A 20,486-nucleotide genomic window follows, 5' to 3' on the forward strand; every position below is an offset into this window, starting at 1 on the left:
CTACCGTCGCACTGCGAAGCAGTGGGCGGAGCCGAAGATCTTATGATCTTACAGTGTGGGGCTTTGTCCCGCCTTCTCTTCAATTGGCTAGCTCCATAAATGGAGGCTAGCCATTGGAAGAGATGTTTGTCATTTGCTCTTTCCTCCTCAAAACGCGAATCGGGGGCGTTTCTGTCTCTTTTTTTAAGTCCCGCCCTCCACACCCTCCCTCTCGCCGAGGTCCGTGGCTTGATGCGATCCATGGGCGTTTCTGTCTCTTTTTCCTAAGTCCCGCCCCCCACACCCTCCCTCTCGCCGAGGTCCGCGCTGAGGAGCGCTTCTTTTAATTTACTTAGTCCCGTTATTTATTTATTTCGAGGGAGCCCACCCCTCATCTGTTGCCGTGTGAAAATCACCGCCGGTCGGCCCGGGACAACCCCCTGACGTCCTTCCCCGGGCCGCGCAGTGATTGGCTGCCGCCCGGGACACCCCCATGACGTCATTCCCTGACTTGTTGTCTACTTGGATACACTCCGATACAATATTTTCACCTAACATGTAGCTCAGCTGTCATTTACTATGATCTAAATTGACCTAATCTCATCACACCATGTTTATCATGGCAGATTGGGAACAAAGCAACTCTGGACTCGATACTGCGCCGGCTGCATCCTTTGCTTCCCCTCCACCAAAGCCCATTTAGCCGCCCTTAACTATTAATGAAGAGAGTCTATTGGTAGTGTGTTTATTACATACTTATTTAGTTATTCGTGTATTTATTCATATATGTATGCAGTTTTATATAGCGCGAACTCGACCCGATGGTTTTGGAGCGCTTTACATAAGCACCAGTTACATAACACAAGTTCGCGTTCATTTTGTAGGCACGAGTGCTTGTGTAATGCAACTGGTGCTAATGTAAAGCGCTAAAATAACTTCATGTATGTATCTGAATAAATACACAGATCGCCTTTAGAAATAGAACTCAAACTACGTGGAAGAGGAAATACAAAGGATCGTTCGGCTGGACCGGCACTGCTGTGTGTTTTCGTGTCGCACATCCATGCTGAAACTGACACCTCCTATCAAAAGCTAATTCACTATCGGCTGCAGTGTGGAAACACAGGCCATTCTGCGGTGACTCCGCAAGCGGTGCCAGAGGTACGGCGCGCAAACCTGCCCTTTGAATTAAAGAGTTTGAAACTCGGCCTGGCTGTGGAAAGGGAGCGCCTGGCACCAGCCAGGCCTGGCCACCGGTGCCTTCATCTCGTCTTCAGTGGAGTGAGATGGCTCGCCTCTGTGTTTGATCAGTGGGCCAACAGCTGACTCGAAAAGTGTGCCAGTCGGCCGGGCTTCAAAGCACGCCTTCCCATTGATTTGGGATAACATGTGTGGCTGGCTTTGATGCCAAACCTCTGAAAATGGTCAAATCCTTTGATCTCCTGGACAAACGCTTTGAAGCAACGGTGTGAATAGGGAGTAAGACTTTAAACCAACACAGACACATGTCACCCGAGCCCACGAGTACACACGGGAGCGCGCGCAGGCTGAGGTCAAGTGGAAGAAGGGAAAGTGGGAAGCGGGCACTCACTTGTCTCGCACTGCTCTCCCTCGAAGCCGGGGGTGCAAACACACTTTCTGGGGTAAAAGCAGGTCCCGCCATTCAAACAGGTTGCTGTGCAGTTTGCTGTAAATAAAACACAACACACATATTTAATAGAAAGAAGGGGGGTTTCTTTTTAAAGCACTTGTACTTATGATCATGCGAAGGACACTGCGTCCGTTTCTCCTTTTACACCCCCTGTCCTCCCGAACGTCCTGGCAATTTACAAATCTTTCGACGAGAATATCAGTAAATAATAATTATCACACCCGAAGCATCACGCTTGGAATATCAAAACGCTAAATTGATTGATCTACCCGGATTTGAACCCACAGGACTCATGTTACACACAGATATCAGCTGCATGTGCATTCACAGCGTTAACTTTACGTTTTTTTATGACAGAAAAGAAATAGAGCTTTATTGTTTTTTCACGTATTTCCATTTATTTTATTTCTGTATTTGGTGCCTTACATGCTTTCAAATAAAAAACGGATAGGCGCAAGCCATTTATATGCATCCCTATATTGTTGTAACTTTGTGAAAATTTGCATTGAAACTAGGTGCACCAGGAAAGGTCCTGACGCCGTGGTGCAGGAGTGCCAAATTCACTAAACCAGGGCTCGCCTGTTTGTGATGCAGGAAGCAGCTCCTGGCGCATATTGCGGGTAGGGGCTGAAGATCTAAATTGCTACCGCACTTGGGAGGCAGGTGCAGAGCCACTGAAATACTCACCGCCACACTAATCATCAAATGCTTGACGACAGGTCTCCACCTGTGAACCCCCATCTCTTCAGATCACATCATCCCCACAGCATCTCAGCAGATTCGAGAAATCATGTCCAAAACATGTCCTCAGATCTCGGAGAGCAGCTCCACATTTTTAATTAGCATGCTGAAGGCATCTCCACAATTCAGACAGGCATGGCCATTGCCTCTCCACATTCTGAAACAGCATATCGACAGCGTCGCAACAGTCCTGAGGATGCCCAGAGGGTCTGCACAGTTGTTTGATAGCATGTCTCTGGCCTCTTCATAGTTCTTAGAGAGCATGGCCACCGCATCTTCAAAGTCCAGCAAAAGCATGTTCCCATTTTCACACATCATAGGGAGCATGGGTGCCGTATCCCCGCATTCCTGGGATAGCTTCCGCATTCCTGGGATAGCTTTCCATCGGTATCCTAAATGTTCGTACGGAGCATGCCATCGTTCTGAGGAGCAGCTCCTCAACATCTCCATATTTCTCAGAAAGCATGTCTACCACCCACCACTGGCTCTAGAGTGCATGTCCTGTCATCTCCATTCCTTAACATAAGAATGCCCGTGACACTTCCACCTTTATGGAAGATCATCTCCAAAGCTTCTTTAAAATTCAGAGAGAGCTTGGCATTGGCATCATTATAGTTCTGAAAGAGCATGCCCACATCATATCAACAGATTTGAGAAAACATGCATCTCTATGTCTTACCGGAGCATGCACCCAGCATGTCCAAAGTTAGTACAAAGCATGCCCACACAATCCTCACAGGGTTGAGAGAGGATTACCACAGAAACATGACCGTTTTGGGAAAGCATGCCCACAACCCCTAATTTGTCATGCCTTCAGCAATCTAACTGCCTGGTAGTGTCTGTTAGGTGCATGCCCACAGCAAAGGCGGCACAAGGAATCTCTACAGAATGCGGATAGCACGGTCTCACCATTTACACACATGGGTGATAGCGGGCCAGATGTACGACCATTTGCTTTTGCGACTCGCAAACTGAGAAAAACATGGGAAGGGGTCCCCTAGGGACCCCTTCCCGTTTGTGAATGCTTTACTGCCTACTTGAAGTAAGTGGTAAGTTGTGACAGTTCTGCGACCGCAATTGCGTTTGAAAATCAGTCATACATAGGGCTCAGACTCGCTATTAGGAAGGGACGCCCTTGAAATGCCCCTTCCTAATAGCGAGTCGCAAATCCTAATTAGCGAGTCACAAATAAATTGCGACTCACTAATTAGGGTTGGTATAGGGCCCTTAGGTACTTTTGCATGTGCAATCGGGTCGCAAATTCGTTTGTGCATGCAAAAATACATCGTACATCTGGCTCAGCATGTCCAAAGCATCCTCAGAGTTCTAAACAATCTTTCTGACATCTCCAGATTTTTACGGATACATGCATGCAGAACCACAAGCTCTAAGGGAGAATGACATGTGGTCTCTCCATGGCTTAAAAAACATTCTGAAAACACCTTTACAATCCTGCACAGTTCTTGGAGAGCATGTCCACAACATCTCCACAGTTCATAGAAAGCTTATTCACAACATCTACACTGTTGTGAGACCAAAAGCCCAAGGCATCTCCCAGACCTGGAAGAGTGTGCCTATGAGAGCTCCACACTGAGGAACATGCCCAGAGTACTTCCACAGTTCGGAGACAGCATGCTGACCCAGAGATTGATAGTCGCCAGGGCACAAGTCCAAAGCTTCTCCATGACCCTGACAGTTCATTCCCAACAGAATGTTGACAGTCTTAAGGAGTATGCATACTGCATTGCAATAGGTTTCGAGAGAATGCCTGCAGCATTTCCACAGTTTTGAGTCTGCATACCCACTATATCACAGTTTTTGCTGTTTCTAAGTGCTGAAATAACAGGCTTTATCACTACTCAATACATGTTTTAATAATTGTATTGGTCCATAAGAAAGCACCATACTAGAGTATTCTACAAAAATACATTACAAGATAACAAGCTAAAGGTTCGGCAATGCTGCTTCATGCTCCCGAAAAGAAACCACATACTTTTCACTTGCATGCTTCACCACATTAGAACACCTAGATATTAGTACTCACCGAAGGGGCAAGTGGATAACTTTCTCTCCATGATAAAAAAAATATATCTGTCACATAAGAAACATTACACAGGAGAGAATGGCAGCGCCTGCTTACAAACAACTCGCTACATATAGCGGCACAAGACAAGGTACCCACCCTCACGGGAGCCCCAGGGGAGGATTCAAGTAGGTTCCAGGCGTGGATGAAGGCGATTGGAGATGAATTGGCTCCAGTTGGTCGTCCAGCGGGTCAAAGACAAAGTAAAAGGAAACTGCATAAAGATCCCTGGTTCTCTAAAGAACTAGAAGAACTCCATCTGCAGTACAAGAAGTTGGAACGTAGATGGAGAAAGGGTATGAGGAGTCCAATCGCCTGGTCTTTAAAAAGTTCAGGAAATCATACCATGCAGCCATTAAATTAGCAAAAAAGTCCTATTTTTACGATAAAATCGCTAGGGCCAAACATAATCAAAAATATATTTTTGCTATTGTAAAATCATTCATTGACCCTAATGGATTGCATGTCGAAATTCCTTCCTCTCAAAAGTTATATGATGATATTGCAATCCATTTTGACCAAAAAATCAAAAAGATTCAAAAGAACTTTGTCAACCATGACCATTTGGAGCACATAGTGACAAAGGGGACTTATAACAGCAATGAAAGAATAGATCTCCAAGGGTTTGAACCGGCCACCCTCGCCCAGACAAAAGAAGCTGTAAATCAGGCTCCCCAATGGCTGCCTGCCCTCCGCTGCTGCTACATCACTTAATAGATATCTTTGCCCCAGTGATAAAGGAGATTGTGAACTCCTCTCTGGCCACAGGGACAGTCCCAGATGAATGGAAGTTCGCTATAGTAAAGCCACTTAAGAAAAAAACGAATATTGATTCCTTAGATCTCACTAACTACAGACCAATATCTCTGTTACCCGTACTGGGGAAAATTACAGAGAAAATTGTATATAAGGAATTGGCGGATTACTTAGAGACGACAAAGGCTCTCCATCCTCGTCAGTCTGGCTTCAGACCAAAATATTCCACTGAGTCAGCCTTGTTGGAGATAGCAGATACCATCAAATTTATTCTGGATGAGGGAAAGAAGGCAGTTCTGATCTTGTTGGATCTGTCAGCTGCGTTTGACTCGATTTCGCATAAAATCCTGCTCGCCAGATTAAGTGCATGTGGAATATCAGATCAAGCCCTGTCATAGATAACATCTTTCCTGACTATCAGGACCCAATCGATTATGCTGGGGCCCTTCAAATCATCAGTCCAAGTCATCTCTACAGGGGGGCCGCAGGGGGCTTCTTTGAGCCCTTTGTTGTTCAATGTATATATGGCCCCTCTACTTTCACTGATATCTGACTATGGGATCGAGACAACATCGTATTCTGATGACAGCCAATTGATCCTCTCCCTGGATAAGTCCACCTGTAAGGCAGAGGGGAATTTTAAAAACTGTCTGACGGCAGTGCTGCAATGGATGAGGGAAAATCATCTCTGTTGTAACAATAGCATGACAAAAATTTTACCAATTGGGAAAGACAATCTTTTTAATCCAAATGATTGGTGGCCAGATGACACCACAGCACCACCATCAACTGTGGAAGTGGCCAGAAACCTAGGCGTATGGTTTGACTCTAGTCTGTCCTTTAAGCCTTATGTCTCGAAACTGATTGGGACCTGCTTTGGACTCATAAAAACCTTGAGGAAATTTCTTAATCTGATTCCCCTGGTGGCAAAAAAGACAGTGGCAGTGGCCCTCATATCATCAAGGTTAGACTACTGTAATAGTCTCCTTGTGGGAATTAATGAAACAATCCTAAGGAGATTAGAGGTAGTCCAGAACGCAGCTGCCAGATTGGTGTTGGGCCTTCCACGTTGGGCATCGGCCACAGTGGCATTGAATACCCTCCACTGGCTACCGGTGTGTAAGAGAATCCTGTTTAAACTGTTACTAACAACTTTCAGAGCCTTTCATCAACTTGGGCCAGGTTATCTCTCAGCAAGATTTAAGCCATACACAACGACAAGAACACTAAGGTCAACTATGGCTAACTTGATTAGAGTCCCAGCATTCAGGCTAGTCACCAGAGGCGGAAGGTCAGCAACCGTTCTGGGAGCTAAAGCTTGGAACAGTATGCCCAACACACTTAGGTCCATCAAACAAGAGGGGCCGTTCAGAAAGCAGTTGAAAACATAGATTTTCGGGTTGTCAGTGGATTGCTACCAAAAGCTTATTTAGGCTCATATCACATTCTGCTAGTTGTTGTTCAGTGCCAGGAGACTTCATTAGGAGTGACATATGCGCTTTATACATTGTCATTTCATTTCATTCATTTCATTTCATTTCATTCATTTCATGCTCCAACCCTAACAAGGAAGGAACATTTCCAGAAGACCATTATTCATTTACAAACTCTTCTATATCTAGTCGTAACAATGGTGTTCCAACTGGAGCCATGTTGGGTATCCAGAACCTCCTCTACAGAATATGATCTCAAAAGTCAAGTCATGTCAAGTCTTACTCACCTTAACAAGCCGCAATAGTTAACCCTCCTTTTGCACTGTAGGATCTTCTTTGATAGTAACATATGCAAATAATTTGACACAATCTGCAGGGACTCCGAAACACATCTGATATATATAATTGAGAGTGAAAGAAGGAATCTGCACGACGGAATGCAGCATATCTATCGTCCACATAAAGTAGAAATGTGAAAAATCTTGATGCTGATACTTGCACCGTGAAATGAGACCTTGACGTTTTCCGTTGCAGGGAGGTTGAGACAGTGAATGCAACAGTGTGTACTTGACTGTTGGGAATGAAGCTGGCTTTGTACTGTCAGCACCAGTAGTGGCTCTGTGCACAACAGAGAATAAGTGAACGCTTCTCTCATTCTCCCTCTGTGGGAGTTCTTAGTGAAGGAAGGCGCAGCAACAGTAGAAGCAGATGCCTTGCCACCTTTCTCTTCTTTCTTTGGTGCCATGGTCTTCTGGGTTGCTTCCCAGCCTGACGCATTCTTTATTTTTTAAAGTTTGCTTTTTTTAAGCAAAACTCATGCTCCTTGACCGGTTGTGAAGCTGGCCAGGACCAGGGCCAGAAATGCTTCCCAATATACATACTTCCTTTATGCAACTATATACTTTCAGTGTACTTATGTATCTAGATATTTATCACTTTCTTCTAACTTAGCATTTCCAATGCACTTCCCTATTTCTCAGCCTATACTTCGCTCAATATATCCTCTAACCCAACCTTCTGACTCATCTCAAACTTCTTTCTACTACTATTTCCAATGCACTACCCTATCTCTCATCCTATATATCTATCAATATATCCTCTACATCCACTCTCTCATTTATCCCAAACTCCATACCACTACTATGATCCCCAAAATAACCCTTTCTAGATTCTCTCCTACTCTACCCCTCCTTGCATCATCTGACACCTCTTTTACTATACCGATCCCCCAAAACAAACCTTTCTAAACTCTTCCCTCTTTTCTACCCCTCCCCAACCCTTCTCAATCGAAATAGCTGACTAACATATCCACCACTAAAATTACTTTCATGTTTCACCATACTTAATTCAACACTAATCCTGATGGGTTCGGGAGTGGCATGCTACTCGCCAGAAAAGTGCTAAATGAATGCAAACCTTTCTTCCCCTTTTATCCCTCCGCTATCCTTCTCACTCCAAATAACTGACTAATATCCACCACTGAAATTACTTTCATATTTCACTATATTAATTCACCACTAATCCTTTATGGGCTTCCTAAATAGCGTGCTTCAACACCCCATCAGGGGTAACAAGCGCTATATAAATACAAACCTTTTTTCCTCCTCTATCCTTCTGCTATCATTCCAAATCTAAATAACTGACTAACCTATCCACCACTTAAAATGTACTTGCATGTTTCACTATACTAATTCAACATGAATCCTCTATGGGTCCTGGAGTAGTGTGCTACTCGCCGAAAAAGCGCTTTGACGCCTCGTCAGGGGTAGTAAGCGCTATATAAATGCAATTACAATACAATACAATACTCAGCCTAGATGGGAACCACCTTTTGCAAGTAAATCTTTCTTGAACATTGAGCAGCTGCAGGTCTTATCTCTTCTCTAATGTTGCATGCCTCAGGTCTCGAAACAAGTGTACCCATTGGCCATGAAAGCGAAATTCGGGACTCTTGGCAGAACTTCTGGTAAGCAACTCTATTCTTTGCACTAGAAAGTTCCTCTAGCAGATACCCCACTCCAGCATCACCTCACAGAGGGTCCTTAGAGGGGATCCTGTTAATCCTCAGGACCTCTATGTGTTGTTTTAGCCTAATACTGCATCCAACTGAAAGGTTTCAATTGTTGTCTTCTTTTTAGGTTTCGCCTGTCGAAAGCTGCGCAAGCAGCGTTTTGCGCAGGCGAAAGCTTTTGTTAGAGTATGGAGTGTAGTCCCGCCCCTCTGTTCCATTGGCTAGCTCCATAAATGGAGGCTAGCCATTGGAACAGAGATCTGTCCGTCAAAGCCGGAGCAGATTCGTGGGCGTTCCCGAGACTTTTAGGCTTTTGCCTACGTCATGCGGCTGTGGGCGGTGCTTTTTTTTGTTTGGGGGGAGGTTTGTTTTGGTCATTGCAGGCCGACCGCCGCCGGAAGAAGTCCAGGTGAGTGCTTTTTCTTGACTTCTCTTTCTTGCCGTTTGCCGTTCCCGCTGTCCGTGCCTTTCCCGCCCCTCCTCCCACTGTCCGTGCCTTTCCCGCCCCCCCCTCCCACTGTCCGTGCTGAGCTGGCAGTTTTAGTTGTGTGCCAGGCTCTTTTGTCCCTCCGTGCGTGCCCACGCTGCCTTCCCCGCTAGCCGCCGCTGCCAGTAACGGCTGTTCGCGGTGGTGGCTCGATGATGGGGTGATTCCTCGTGGCGTTAATGCGCATTGCTGCTGTGCCGCGGCGTTTCTCCGCCTGAGCCGCCCTGCAGGAGGACTCCTGCCCATGTACCGGCTTAAGGGCCTCCTGGCTACAAATTAACGGTTTGTGAGAACACATGCCTCATCACCAAACACGATAGCTTTGCGTGCGAGGCTCTAATGGCGGGAGTTAACCGTTAACTGCCGCTTTAGCTACGAGGTTTGCAGTTTTCTGCAGCAGTTGTATGTCGTTTTGACGCTGGGGGAGGGTGACCTATTTGTGTTTGACAAATGGCATGCAAAAATTTGCTTTCAGCTGCACCTGTGCATTAAATCAATATACGGTCCTAGTTTTGAAATCGGCTGTTAGGCAGATTTGCTCTTTAGAGAGACTTGCTGTTTGTGTAACAGAAGAATAACATCTGACAAAGTGGTTTATTGCACCGCTGTCCGTGCCTTTCCCGCCCCCCTCCCGCTGTCCGTACCTTTCCCGCCCCCCCCCTCCCGCTGTCCGTGCCTTTCCCGCCCCCCCTCCCGCTGTCCGTGCCGAGCTGGCAGTTTTAGTCGTGTGCCAGGCTCTTTTAATTAATCCAACAAAAAAAAATTAAATCCCGCTCACGCAATCTTTTTCGACAGGTTTTATTTCCCTGCCGTGTTTGTAGGGACCTTGACGTAAGCAGCTATGATAATAAAAGCGGCGCCGCCTCCCATTCATTTCCTTCCAGGCCGACCTGCGCTTTCTTCATCCGGACATTTCACCTCACGCGGGCCCAGGAGGTTTGTTTTACAAACCAGAGGCTTCTGTGATGATAGTATGTCTCCTTAATTGTTCACTTTGTAAACCCAGCAGTCCTCCCGGGGAGATCAAAGCGACTCTCGGATAAAGGGACACCCCCTGGGCCATCTGATAATGGGGAGCCCCGAGCCGCCCCCCTGGGGGCGCAGGCGTGCGCGCACCGACACCTTGATATCAAGCTGGTCCTCCCGGGTCCCTTGAGACATTGTTTTACTGCTTCAGGTTGGTCAGCATTTTGATTTTAAACATGACGTTCATGTTGGCACTTTAAAACAACAGCACACAATGTACAATGTTGTTACCAGGTGGCATCCATTACTTTGTTAAATTCATTTTTTTATTGCATGTTTATTCCAGTTATTTTAAGACAGCTGCAAGTTTTCTTAATTCTACTTTTGTTCATTTAATTTATCTTCCATGTACTTCTGGTGTTTGTGTTTACAATGCCAATAGCTCTAACTTTTGAAAAGGCGAAACCGTTGCATTGTAAATGCTTGTTAATTTGTGGGGGACAGGCCAGGAAAAAAATTAGAGGAGTGAAGATTTCTCTGTGGGACATAGAACGAGATCCTGTATTTTAGGTAGCCAGGGCCCATTCCATATAAGGCTTTCTGAGTCACAAGTAGTGTTTTACAGATAATCTCACCTCTGCTACTATCATTTCCACTGTTACTTTAGGGTCTGATAGTAGGGAAACCTAAGTTATATCTCTGACAACTTTAAAGTATCATGTCGGGACAGCTAGTCCATCATGTCCTGCTTCTCTTATGGCTCGTGCAGGTGATGTTTCTCATTCACTTCACACTCCTGATACTTTGAGGCCATCAGATCCTAGGTAGAGGTCCTCTTTGAAAAAAACTCTTTTACTGCAGGAACAATAATCAACACAAGCTTGAAGGAGCCTCTACCCTCCCCTAAAAAGAAAGTGTCTTGGCATGCCCAGGAGGAAGCAAGAGTGATGCTGAATCCTGTGTTGGAAATGGTTTATCTGGTTTCCAAAATTCTAGTCTTAGTCACAGTTATGCCTGTATTCATGAACAAAAGGTTTAGATTGCTAATTTATGAGAACATGTGTAAAGGTATCCATCTATATGGACCATCAACAGTAATGTTGTTTCCCTTACACAGATAAAAATAAGACTATTGTTTTGGGCGTTATTTCAGTGGACAAACAAGAGGATACATGCAGACATTGGAGGAAACTCAGTATTTTCTCTCTGACAGCCAATTTTCTAATGGCATTACAATGATTTTCTCTTTCAAAATAGAGCCAGCTATGTCGTGGACTATCATTTTAGTAAGGTACTGCCTGAACTTGTTGGACCACCTTTGAAACACATGCATGATTGTAACAATACAGAAATTCAAGGATGTGCTATTTATTATGACAATTATCCTATCTTGCAGAGCCAGTGACCTGTAAGCTGTGTCGGATGGGCTATTCACAATCCCCAGTAGGCTTAAACAGATTGTTTGCCTGCATCATTCATTCCTTGATAATGTTATTTCTGAATTCCACATTAATTAAGCCATTAAATTGCTGCTACGCATCCCCACAGAGCATATGGGAATCAGCACCATGTTATGATGACTGAACTGCATTTATTAAAACATATATCAGTTATAACATACATCTGTTATTTGGAGATTTCTGCTGTGGAGGTAAAGGACAAACTGTTGTGAAGATTTCCACATTAGACTGTGGCATGATTTGTCAACTGTTATCAACTGGCAGATACAGATTTGCTGAATGTGTTGTTTTTAGATTTGACGTTAGTCAAGGCCCTTTTATAGTACCAAAATGACATGTATAATATTTACTGTTAGGAGTTTTCAGCCAGCCCTTTTTATTATTTGGTTATTGTGTTGATTACATTTGGTCTTCCGCCTGGTATAGCATACAGCATGCGGAAGTGTGTTAGCCATTCAGCTACTGGCTAACTTCATTGTGATTGACAGTATTCTACTCTTTCACAGGGAGCACATTCCCACACAAAGTAGTTTCGTTCAGTGCCAGGGACCACTTTCGTAATAGGTACATTCGAATAACAAAAAAATACTTTTTATCAACCACTCACTTTTTTTTTGGATTGACGAGACCTACCAGCTACGACAACAATAGAGTGTTGCAAAACCCATGACAAAACTAAACGCACATTGACAAAGCCAAAAGGCTAGCAAAACACCACACCAACATTTTCCAATGCTTGTTTAAATGTATAGTCATGAATAATGCACTGCTGCCTGTATTGGTAATTCTAAAATGAACTGGACAGTGCATTAATTTCCCAAACATTACTTTGTGGCTTTAATATTAATCAGAATGGGAAAGTTTTAGATAATATTTTAAAGGCTTCTTCTTCTTCCTCAAAACCTCCACCTTAACTGAGTACTTCTGCTACTCTTCTTATATTGGTGAATCTGTAACCTGTTCATGCTTGTTAGATATTGGGTTACTGGTTGACTGGGTTGTGAACCCTGGTCAAGCAGGAACCACAATCCTAGTCAGGGTAAGACACAAGCAAACCCTAAATTAACCTGTGCTCACCACCTGGTAGCTTGGCACAGAGCAGTCAGGCTTAACTTAGAGGCACTATGTAAAGCATTTGTGCAACACTTCATACAGTAAAACAGTGAAAACACCACACCCAAATTTCCCACACCAGGTTAGAAAAATGGATCTGAATCTAATGACTAGAACAAGACCAAAATAATAACAATTGAACCATTAGAGCCGAAGGTATGGGTTTATAAAGAATAAACTGTAAAATAGCACCTAAAAGCTGAAAGTGCCAACCGTGGCAATCTGATTGTGCTGGACCAAGTCAAAGCCAAAAGTCCAGGCAGACCGTGATAGACCATGTATTGGATACAGTCCCAGATCAGTCTCGCTGAAGTTTTACCTACCCACGTTTTGTGCCAAGGGCCCGTTCACATTGGAAAAGCGCTGAAGCTCTGAGCAATAAAAGCATCGCGGGCAGTGGTTGGCATGGCGCAAAGGTCAGGCTGGGTGCTGATGACAGACGGGCTAGATGTTCGCGGTGGCAGTCCTCCGTGGGCGATCGATGCTTGCTATGCCAAGAGGCAGGCTGTCAGAGCTTGTGCTGCATTTTGGTGCACGCGGCTCTGTTTCAGTTTGACCAGGCCCATTCACGGTCAGAAAGAGCCTAAATCTTAATACCAAGAGCCAGTGAGCCACACCAAGGGTCAAGGAACTCACTGAAGATGGGTCCAGGAGCTGTTGGGCTGCCTTTTATGTCCCTGAGCCTCAGATCCAGCAGAGGGCCAGAAGACTAACCTTTTGAGTCACTCTGGGGTCCTTGATTCAATATGACATTGCAGGTCCAGTTCTTCTTTCGCAGGCAAGAGAGTAGTAGGGCAGCAGTTCCTTTAGAGCAGATGCCCAGCGGAGTGGCTGTCCTTGTAGCAGCGCAGCAGTGCATCTTCCTGGCAGAGAATCAACAGGTCCAGAAGTGTACTGAAGAGTTGGTGCCTGAGGACCTTCTTTTATAACCTGGTTCCCTGGTTCTGGAAGGTTGGAGATTCTTCTAGACAGGGGAGGCATTTAATTCCCTGCCTCCCATCCCCTGGCTCCAAGATGGCTGAAGTGACATTGCAGATGTGCTAGGTCCTTTGTGTGAAGGCAGAGCACAGGCTTTTCAGATGAAAATGGATCTGTACTCTGCTCTGGCCCCCATCCTGCAAGCAGATGGCTAATCTAGGCACAACTAATCCCTCTATTTTGTAACTATCTGGGACAAATTCACAAAGTCTGTCACGTACACCAAGTTATGTGAGTCAGGCCAGGTCACAAAATGACTAAGGGCAGAAACATGCCAACTACCTAAAAGTGTCATTTTTAAAATTATGATCAAAGTGCAGCTTTCCGTACTAGGTGCATCCCCTCCACCCCGGCCAAGGGACAGACCCCACCGCCACAAGAGTGTGCGCTTTTTTACCAGCACTCGCATTCCTGACAATAAGATACTAGCAAGGCGCGTTCTCCCACCCCAGCCAAGGGACAGACCCCACCACCACAAGAGTGCGCGCTTCTTTTTCCAGCACACGCATTTCATCTATCTCGGCACTCTCTTCCTACACCTATCTCTTTGTATTAGTATGTTATTGTCAAGACATTTGCTGTGCTCTGTAGTTTGCCTCTGTAGTTGGCCTCTATAGTCGTCTCTTTTTCGGTACCATCTTAAAAATTGACCGCCCCTTTTAACATTAGCGTTTTTTCATCACCGTGGTGCGCGCTTCTTTTCACACCTCCTTGCAGCTGTTGTGCGTGCTACTGTTGACATCTCTGCATAGTGCACAGCTGTGGTGCTTGTTTCCTTTCCCCACATTGCTTTTGGTGCTCGCTCGATCCAGGGGCCTTGCTGGGGGCTTAACTTGAGCCGGTGTCTGCCGGTGGGCACATGGGCACTTAATTATTAGCACTTGCTTTTTGTGTGTGCTTGCTGGCACGGGCTGCTAAATAATGCCTCTGCTTAGCTGTGGCGCGTGCTACCTCTCACATCTATGCACAGTGTACAGCTGTGGTGCGTGCTTCCTTTCCCCCATTGCACAGTACACAGCTTAAAATGGACCGCACCTTTTAACAGTCACATTTTTTCATCACTGTGGTGCGTGCTTCCTATCACATCTCTGCGCATCTGTGGTGCATGCTACCTTTGACATTTCTCCACAGTGCACAGCTGTGGTGCGTTCTTCCTTTCCCCCATTGCACAGTACACAGCTGTGGCGAGTGCTTCCTTTCACCCCACTTCACAGTAGTGGCGCATGCTTCCTTTCACAACACTGCACAGTTCAGATATGTGGTGTGTGCCTCCTTTTACCCCATTGCACAGCTTTGGTGCGTGCTTCCTTTCACCGTAATGCACATTGCACAGCTGTGGTGCGTGCTTCCTTTCAACCCACTGCACAGTGCACAGTTGTGGTGCGTGTTTCCTTCACCCCACTGCACGTGCCGCCTCCATCACACCCACGTGGTTCTCTTGTTTTCTGTTTAATAAACAAATTTTACACACAGATGCCCAGGTTTCCGATGTTAGCATTTGTGAACTCACTGGACCTCGCAGCTTTTCTTACAAGGCGCGTCCCCATCACCCCAGCCAAGGGACAGACCCCATGGCCACAAGCTGGATTATAAAGCACCCTGACAGAAGCACCAGGGTGCTGGACCTTGCAGCTTTCCTTACAAGGCACGTCCTCTCCACAGAGGGACAAACTCCTCCGCCAAAAGCTGCTGTGATAGTATGATAATATTATTAATGTTTATTATTCCTAGCAACTTTGGCATTCACATTATTGCCCTTTATTACACTATTTGCTAGTTTTTAATTCATCGGCAGCAACATTAGTGCCCCTGTGCTGCGCAGACAGGAAGCACACCAGTACCGCCACTGTAACAGGAGGCAGATTCACCACCCCTCCCACACTTAAAATAGACGGCTGTACAGTAAACAGTCTGTGTATTGTTTCTTATTGTTGCAATTTATCTCCCTTCACTGGCTCCTCATCCGCCCCCTTTACTCTTCCCCTCTCTCCCTCCCACTGTCTCCTCCCCGAGATTGGTGCAACAGACGTAATTGTTTAGGCTCTGTTAATCTGCATGAACGTTAATTCAGGCCCTCGCTGCTACCGTTATTTTATTTTTCAGCTACACTGATTATATTGATATGCCAAAACCATAGAAATATCCAACAAGGTGCCTCCTATACAAAATAAAGGACACAGAGCATTAAAAGATGTTTTGTTTTTGGGCATATTGTTAAATAAAGAGTTTTCCGTGGAAGTCCTGCACACGGGGACAGTTCATAAGCACCAGTTCAGCTACACAACATTGGTATAACTCATCACCACATCACTTAGCACCACCTCAGCATCACCCAGTACCACCTATGTACCATTCAGCATCACATAAGGATCACCTCAGAACCAGCTCACCACCAATTCAGCATCACCTCAATATCATTTCGGATCACCTGAGCATCACCTCCGGCACTACTCACAACCACCTCAGCATCACTCCACACCTCATCAGTTTGGCATAAAAATGTGACATCTATTAGTTCTCCACAAATAACTCTCCACTAATCCTATCTAATTAAAATACTATTTCACAACATCCACCCTCCCGTTGTTTATATGCCACACCTAACAATAAAAACCATAACAAAAATTAATTACAACTAGCAAGGAAAATTTGACAGCATTGCATAAACAAATAAACTCGAACACATTTTTTGTATTAATTTTGTTTTTTAGTACAATACTTCAGTTGTATATAATGTTTTTTCGGTTAGATATAAGGTGACAGAAATAGTTATAACACTTTTTTTTATTATAACAGCTGCACATATTTGTAATATGTGCTCTACAACACATATTAAAAACGTTAAGAAAGCCAATAGTGCGGTCTAAACACTTATAAAGCCCCGAAGACAAGACCTATTGGCTATGCCAATGCTGGTCTCTCTCCTAGGTTCTTTGTGGCCTTCCCATGTCCATATCTTGGCATGGATGGCCATCTCGGCCACCCTATCTCTTCTATGCCTCTGCATGGCCTGTTTTTCCTTTGTTTCTGCCTTGAGTGAAGCTGCGGTTACTTTAACTTTTTTGATTGGTGCCATTTCCATGAAACCTCCATGGCCAACCTCAAAGTTTCATTACTGGCCTGGCTGTTCTTCAGATGTGCCTTCTGTCCTTTTTGGGCATACATGGCAAATGGTCCTCTTCTGTTCTTCTCTGACATGGGTTCCTTATCCATCCACTCCCGGGTGGATCGTACGGAGGTTGTAATCCCCTAGGATTCTTTTCCGGGGACTTTCGTCCACTTCGTCCGTGCGAGGTTGCTCGTTTCCCTTGTGCTACTAGGCTACAGAGAATGATCTTGGGTGGCGTCGGGATCCTCACCCACGTTGTTCACTGGCTTTTTGGTTGGGCATGGGTTGGTCCATGCATACGGGGACTTTCCCTTCCTTCTGGCCTTTTACGCTTCCTCAGCTGTGGGCACTGCCTTACTATCGAATCCTTCACTTCTTTACATTGGCCCATTGGTTGGGCTTTTGTTTCTGGCGTTGGGTCTTCTGATACTATTTCTTATACGCTGCTGCCTGGTTGTCAGCCTGGTTGTCTGCATAGACCTCCCAGGTGTTGGCCCCGTCCACCTCGTCCCTTTTTCCAGAGCTTCATTGTGGGCTTTCTTTCAATATTCTATCAGGGTTGGTTCTCCCCAGCTGTTTTCTTTTCAAATAGTCTCTCAACTGCCTATTTGTACCATTCTGTCTGTATCGCTTTTCTGTCTGCTGCCTTGTACTAAGTTCACACAAGTTGTTGCAACCACAGAGTAATACTTCTAATGCTGCATGATTAAATTCAAATTGAAGCCTAAAGTATTCTGAAATACCACTGCTCAGCAAGTTTCAGTTCATTACTCTTTTCTGTAAGTTGCTATGTTTGTGTTCACAAATGACTGAAATATGAAAATTATGACATTGTTGTTATTTCTCCCTTTGAAGCAGTCGCCAGTTGTGAAGATTGCAACTGTGAGTTTTGGTGGCATGTCTCAAGACGAGAGGCATGATATTTCTACCAAGGAAGTTCCAGTAGTACACACGGAAACGAAAACCATTACTTATGAGTCAGCAGAGGTAAATATATTTTGAAAGAGGTTTCTCTATATACCCATTCCATCCCAGTGGTTAATAACTTGAGACAGTATGCTGTAAACTACATTTGTAGTACATAGAAATGTAAGTAATATACGAACGCAAAAAGCAGTAGAACTTTCCAAAAGTAAATTATTAGGCAAGGCCACTGGAATTAAGCAATTATGTGGCAAGAAAGGGCATAATATGTGGCTTAATGCAGCACAGCTTGTGATACTATAATGTTTGTGCATTTTAAGCCGGTCTTGGCAAAAGCTTCACTTCATTAATATCTGTTTAACACCAAAATACAGCAACAGGCAACTGGAAGGCGACAGTCAACCTGTGCAAATGGCCTTCCAGAATATACCCCCAGATGCATCAAGCATCCATTTTGCGATTCCTTATTAGCGAAAAATAAGGAATCGCTAATAAGTAATAGCAAATTGGTATGCAAGAAGAAATCACTTTAAAAATAGCGAATTCTTAAAATTCCTTAATTGCGATTCGCAAATTGCGAGTCGCAATTAAGGAATACCAATTTGCGAATCGCAAAATGAGAATGCGATTTCAAGGGTGCAGGGGTGTCCAAAGGACCCTGTTGCACCCCTGAAATTGATCTGTGCACATCTGTTGCGCACACAAATGCCCTTAGGGCATGTGTGTGCGCAACATGAAACTTTGAAAAATGCACTTTAGTGCATTTTTCAAAGTTTTTGCAAATTGCCATGAAGTTGTACTTCATGGTAATTTGCGAGCACTATTAGCGAAATCGCTATTTTTTAAACTTCAGTGCATTACATTTAAGGAATCTCAATTTTAGATTCCTTCAATGCAAGTAATCGCAATATAGCGAATTCTCAATTTGCAATTTTTGCATTTGGGATGATGCATCCCAAATGCAAAAATACCGGTCGCAGAGGGGCAGATTCTGAGAATCTGCCCCTTTGCGAGCGGTTTTTAGCTTCATGCATCTGGGCCATAGCTCCTTACAACGCATGCAATTACAATGAGGTCGTTACAACAACAGCATTGTTAGTACGCAATACCATTACATCACAAGTCATTACAACGACATTGCAGTAGGGGGGCGCTCGATTTAGGAATACTATTATTTACTATTCCTACTCCAGTTTGCGTAACAGCAGGGAAGGTGTTGGATTTTAAATCCAATACCAGTGCGCCCCCTACAGCAAGTCGTATTGACTTGCGATGTGATGGTATTGCGTGCTAACAATACTGTTGTTGTAACGACCACGTCGTAGTGGCATTGCGTTGTGGAAACAGTGTTGCAAACGCTGTTTCCCGGCCTTCCACTGTGCAGCGACATGTTTTGAGGTGTTTTTAGAAACTTTAGAAGGTCTGAGCTAGAAGCAAACCTTATTTTAAAAATCTGGAAATTATGCAGTAGATGATGGATTATGTGACAAAGACGGCAAATCCATAAGCATGCGTAAAACTCCACAGCTTTAGAAAGGTATAATTCCAATGACCCTGACTATAAGTAAAAACGTCTTTAGGCATCAAGCTGTTATGTACTTATTTAAGCAGCCTCACAGTATCCTTTAATGAAAAATCAGTCTCCCGTTTTTAAGTCGCAAAATTTGAAATCATTTAACATGAACACAACAGTCCATGAAAATCCGGCTGCAGTAAAATGGCATTTATTTGTTGACCTCCTGTCATTAAGCATTGCATTGCATATTGTGTAATCATGACACCAACAAATATATAATTCCTATTTTAAACTATAATCACATATTTCAAGACGGTCGTCCTGGTGCAGAGAGTCAGTGGATGAATAGGAGGAATAGGAGTAAGAGTAAGTCCATAGCTGTTGTAGAGGGTAGAGGGATGCTCACGAGAGCTCTGTGTGGCATGCATGGATGGTTTCCTCCCATATTCTCAATTTATATTGACATTTTAGCCATTGCCCGCCAAGTACACCCTTAAAATTAAACACGGACTCAACCATAAAACAGTGTTTCTTTAAACTATAGTGTGTATAATAAGGGAACCACGAATTTGAGATTACTGTTTTGCATCACAAAGTAAGCAATTTTGTGAAACATGATATTTTCAGTGAAAAAGAGTCTGTTTGGTAGAGCGGTAACTCTCCATCCTACATATAGGAAGTGAAGACAAGTGTCAGGAGCCAGTTCATACCAATCAATACCTTTTTGGAATTTAAAGTTTTAATTATGTTTTTAACATAGCATTGGATGCCTGTTCTTGAATAGATAATTTAATGTATACATATTTTATGCAGAAATGCATTTATATACCAAGTTTATTCGATACTGAAGCGACTGATACTTCTGTTTGTCAGTGTGTGTATTTTCAAATAGGGGGTAAAAGTTAGGAAAGAAATAATGTGGTCAGGGCTAGATAGCTCAGGATGTCTAATCCATCCTCTCTTAGACAGGGGATGTATTATGAAGCCTCACCTGTTGTTTAAAACTTAACCATCCACTTTGCTTTCTTTCTTAAGGTGGATCCTAATGCTGACACAGATCCTGGGATCCTTATGAGTGCGCAGACCATCACGTCCGAAACAAGCAGCACCACAACTACCACACATATCACCAAAGTAAGTTGTCCTGTATTACTGAGGTTGATGTCAGTGGACCTGTATGTTTAAATACACACCACTTTCCAGAAGAAAATATCATATATCTGATCAGCTGAAAAGGACATACCGCTCATATGGAGATGGACAGAAGAAAATTAACTGC

General features: G+C 44.2%; 1 protein-coding gene across 18 annotated transcripts in view; it reads left to right on the forward strand.

The window, feature by feature from the left end:
* EPB41L3 (erythrocyte membrane protein band 4.1 like 3) overlaps positions 1 to 20,486 on the forward strand; it is an 860,969-nt gene that overhangs the window by 810,253 nt on the left and 30,230 nt on the right. For 16 of the 18 annotated variants that reach the window (XM_078687549.1, XM_078687552.1, XM_078687558.1 and 13 more), the window contains 2 exons: positions 17,623 to 17,754; positions 20,243 to 20,341. In XM_078687549.1, coding sequence (XP_078543675.1) covers positions 17,623 to 17,754; positions 20,243 to 20,341 — 231 coding nt within the window. The remainder of the gene's footprint in view (positions 1 to 17,622; positions 17,755 to 20,242; positions 20,342 to 20,486) is intronic. The other 2 variants (XM_078687555.1, XM_078687559.1) reach the window with 1 other exon arrangement.

The sequence above is a fragment of the Lissotriton helveticus genome, chromosome 4_1 (genome assembly GCF_964261635.1).
Source record: "Lissotriton helveticus chromosome 4_1, aLisHel1.1, whole genome shotgun sequence".
Classification (NCBI taxonomy): domain Eukaryota; kingdom Metazoa; phylum Chordata; class Amphibia; order Caudata; family Salamandridae; genus Lissotriton; species Lissotriton helveticus.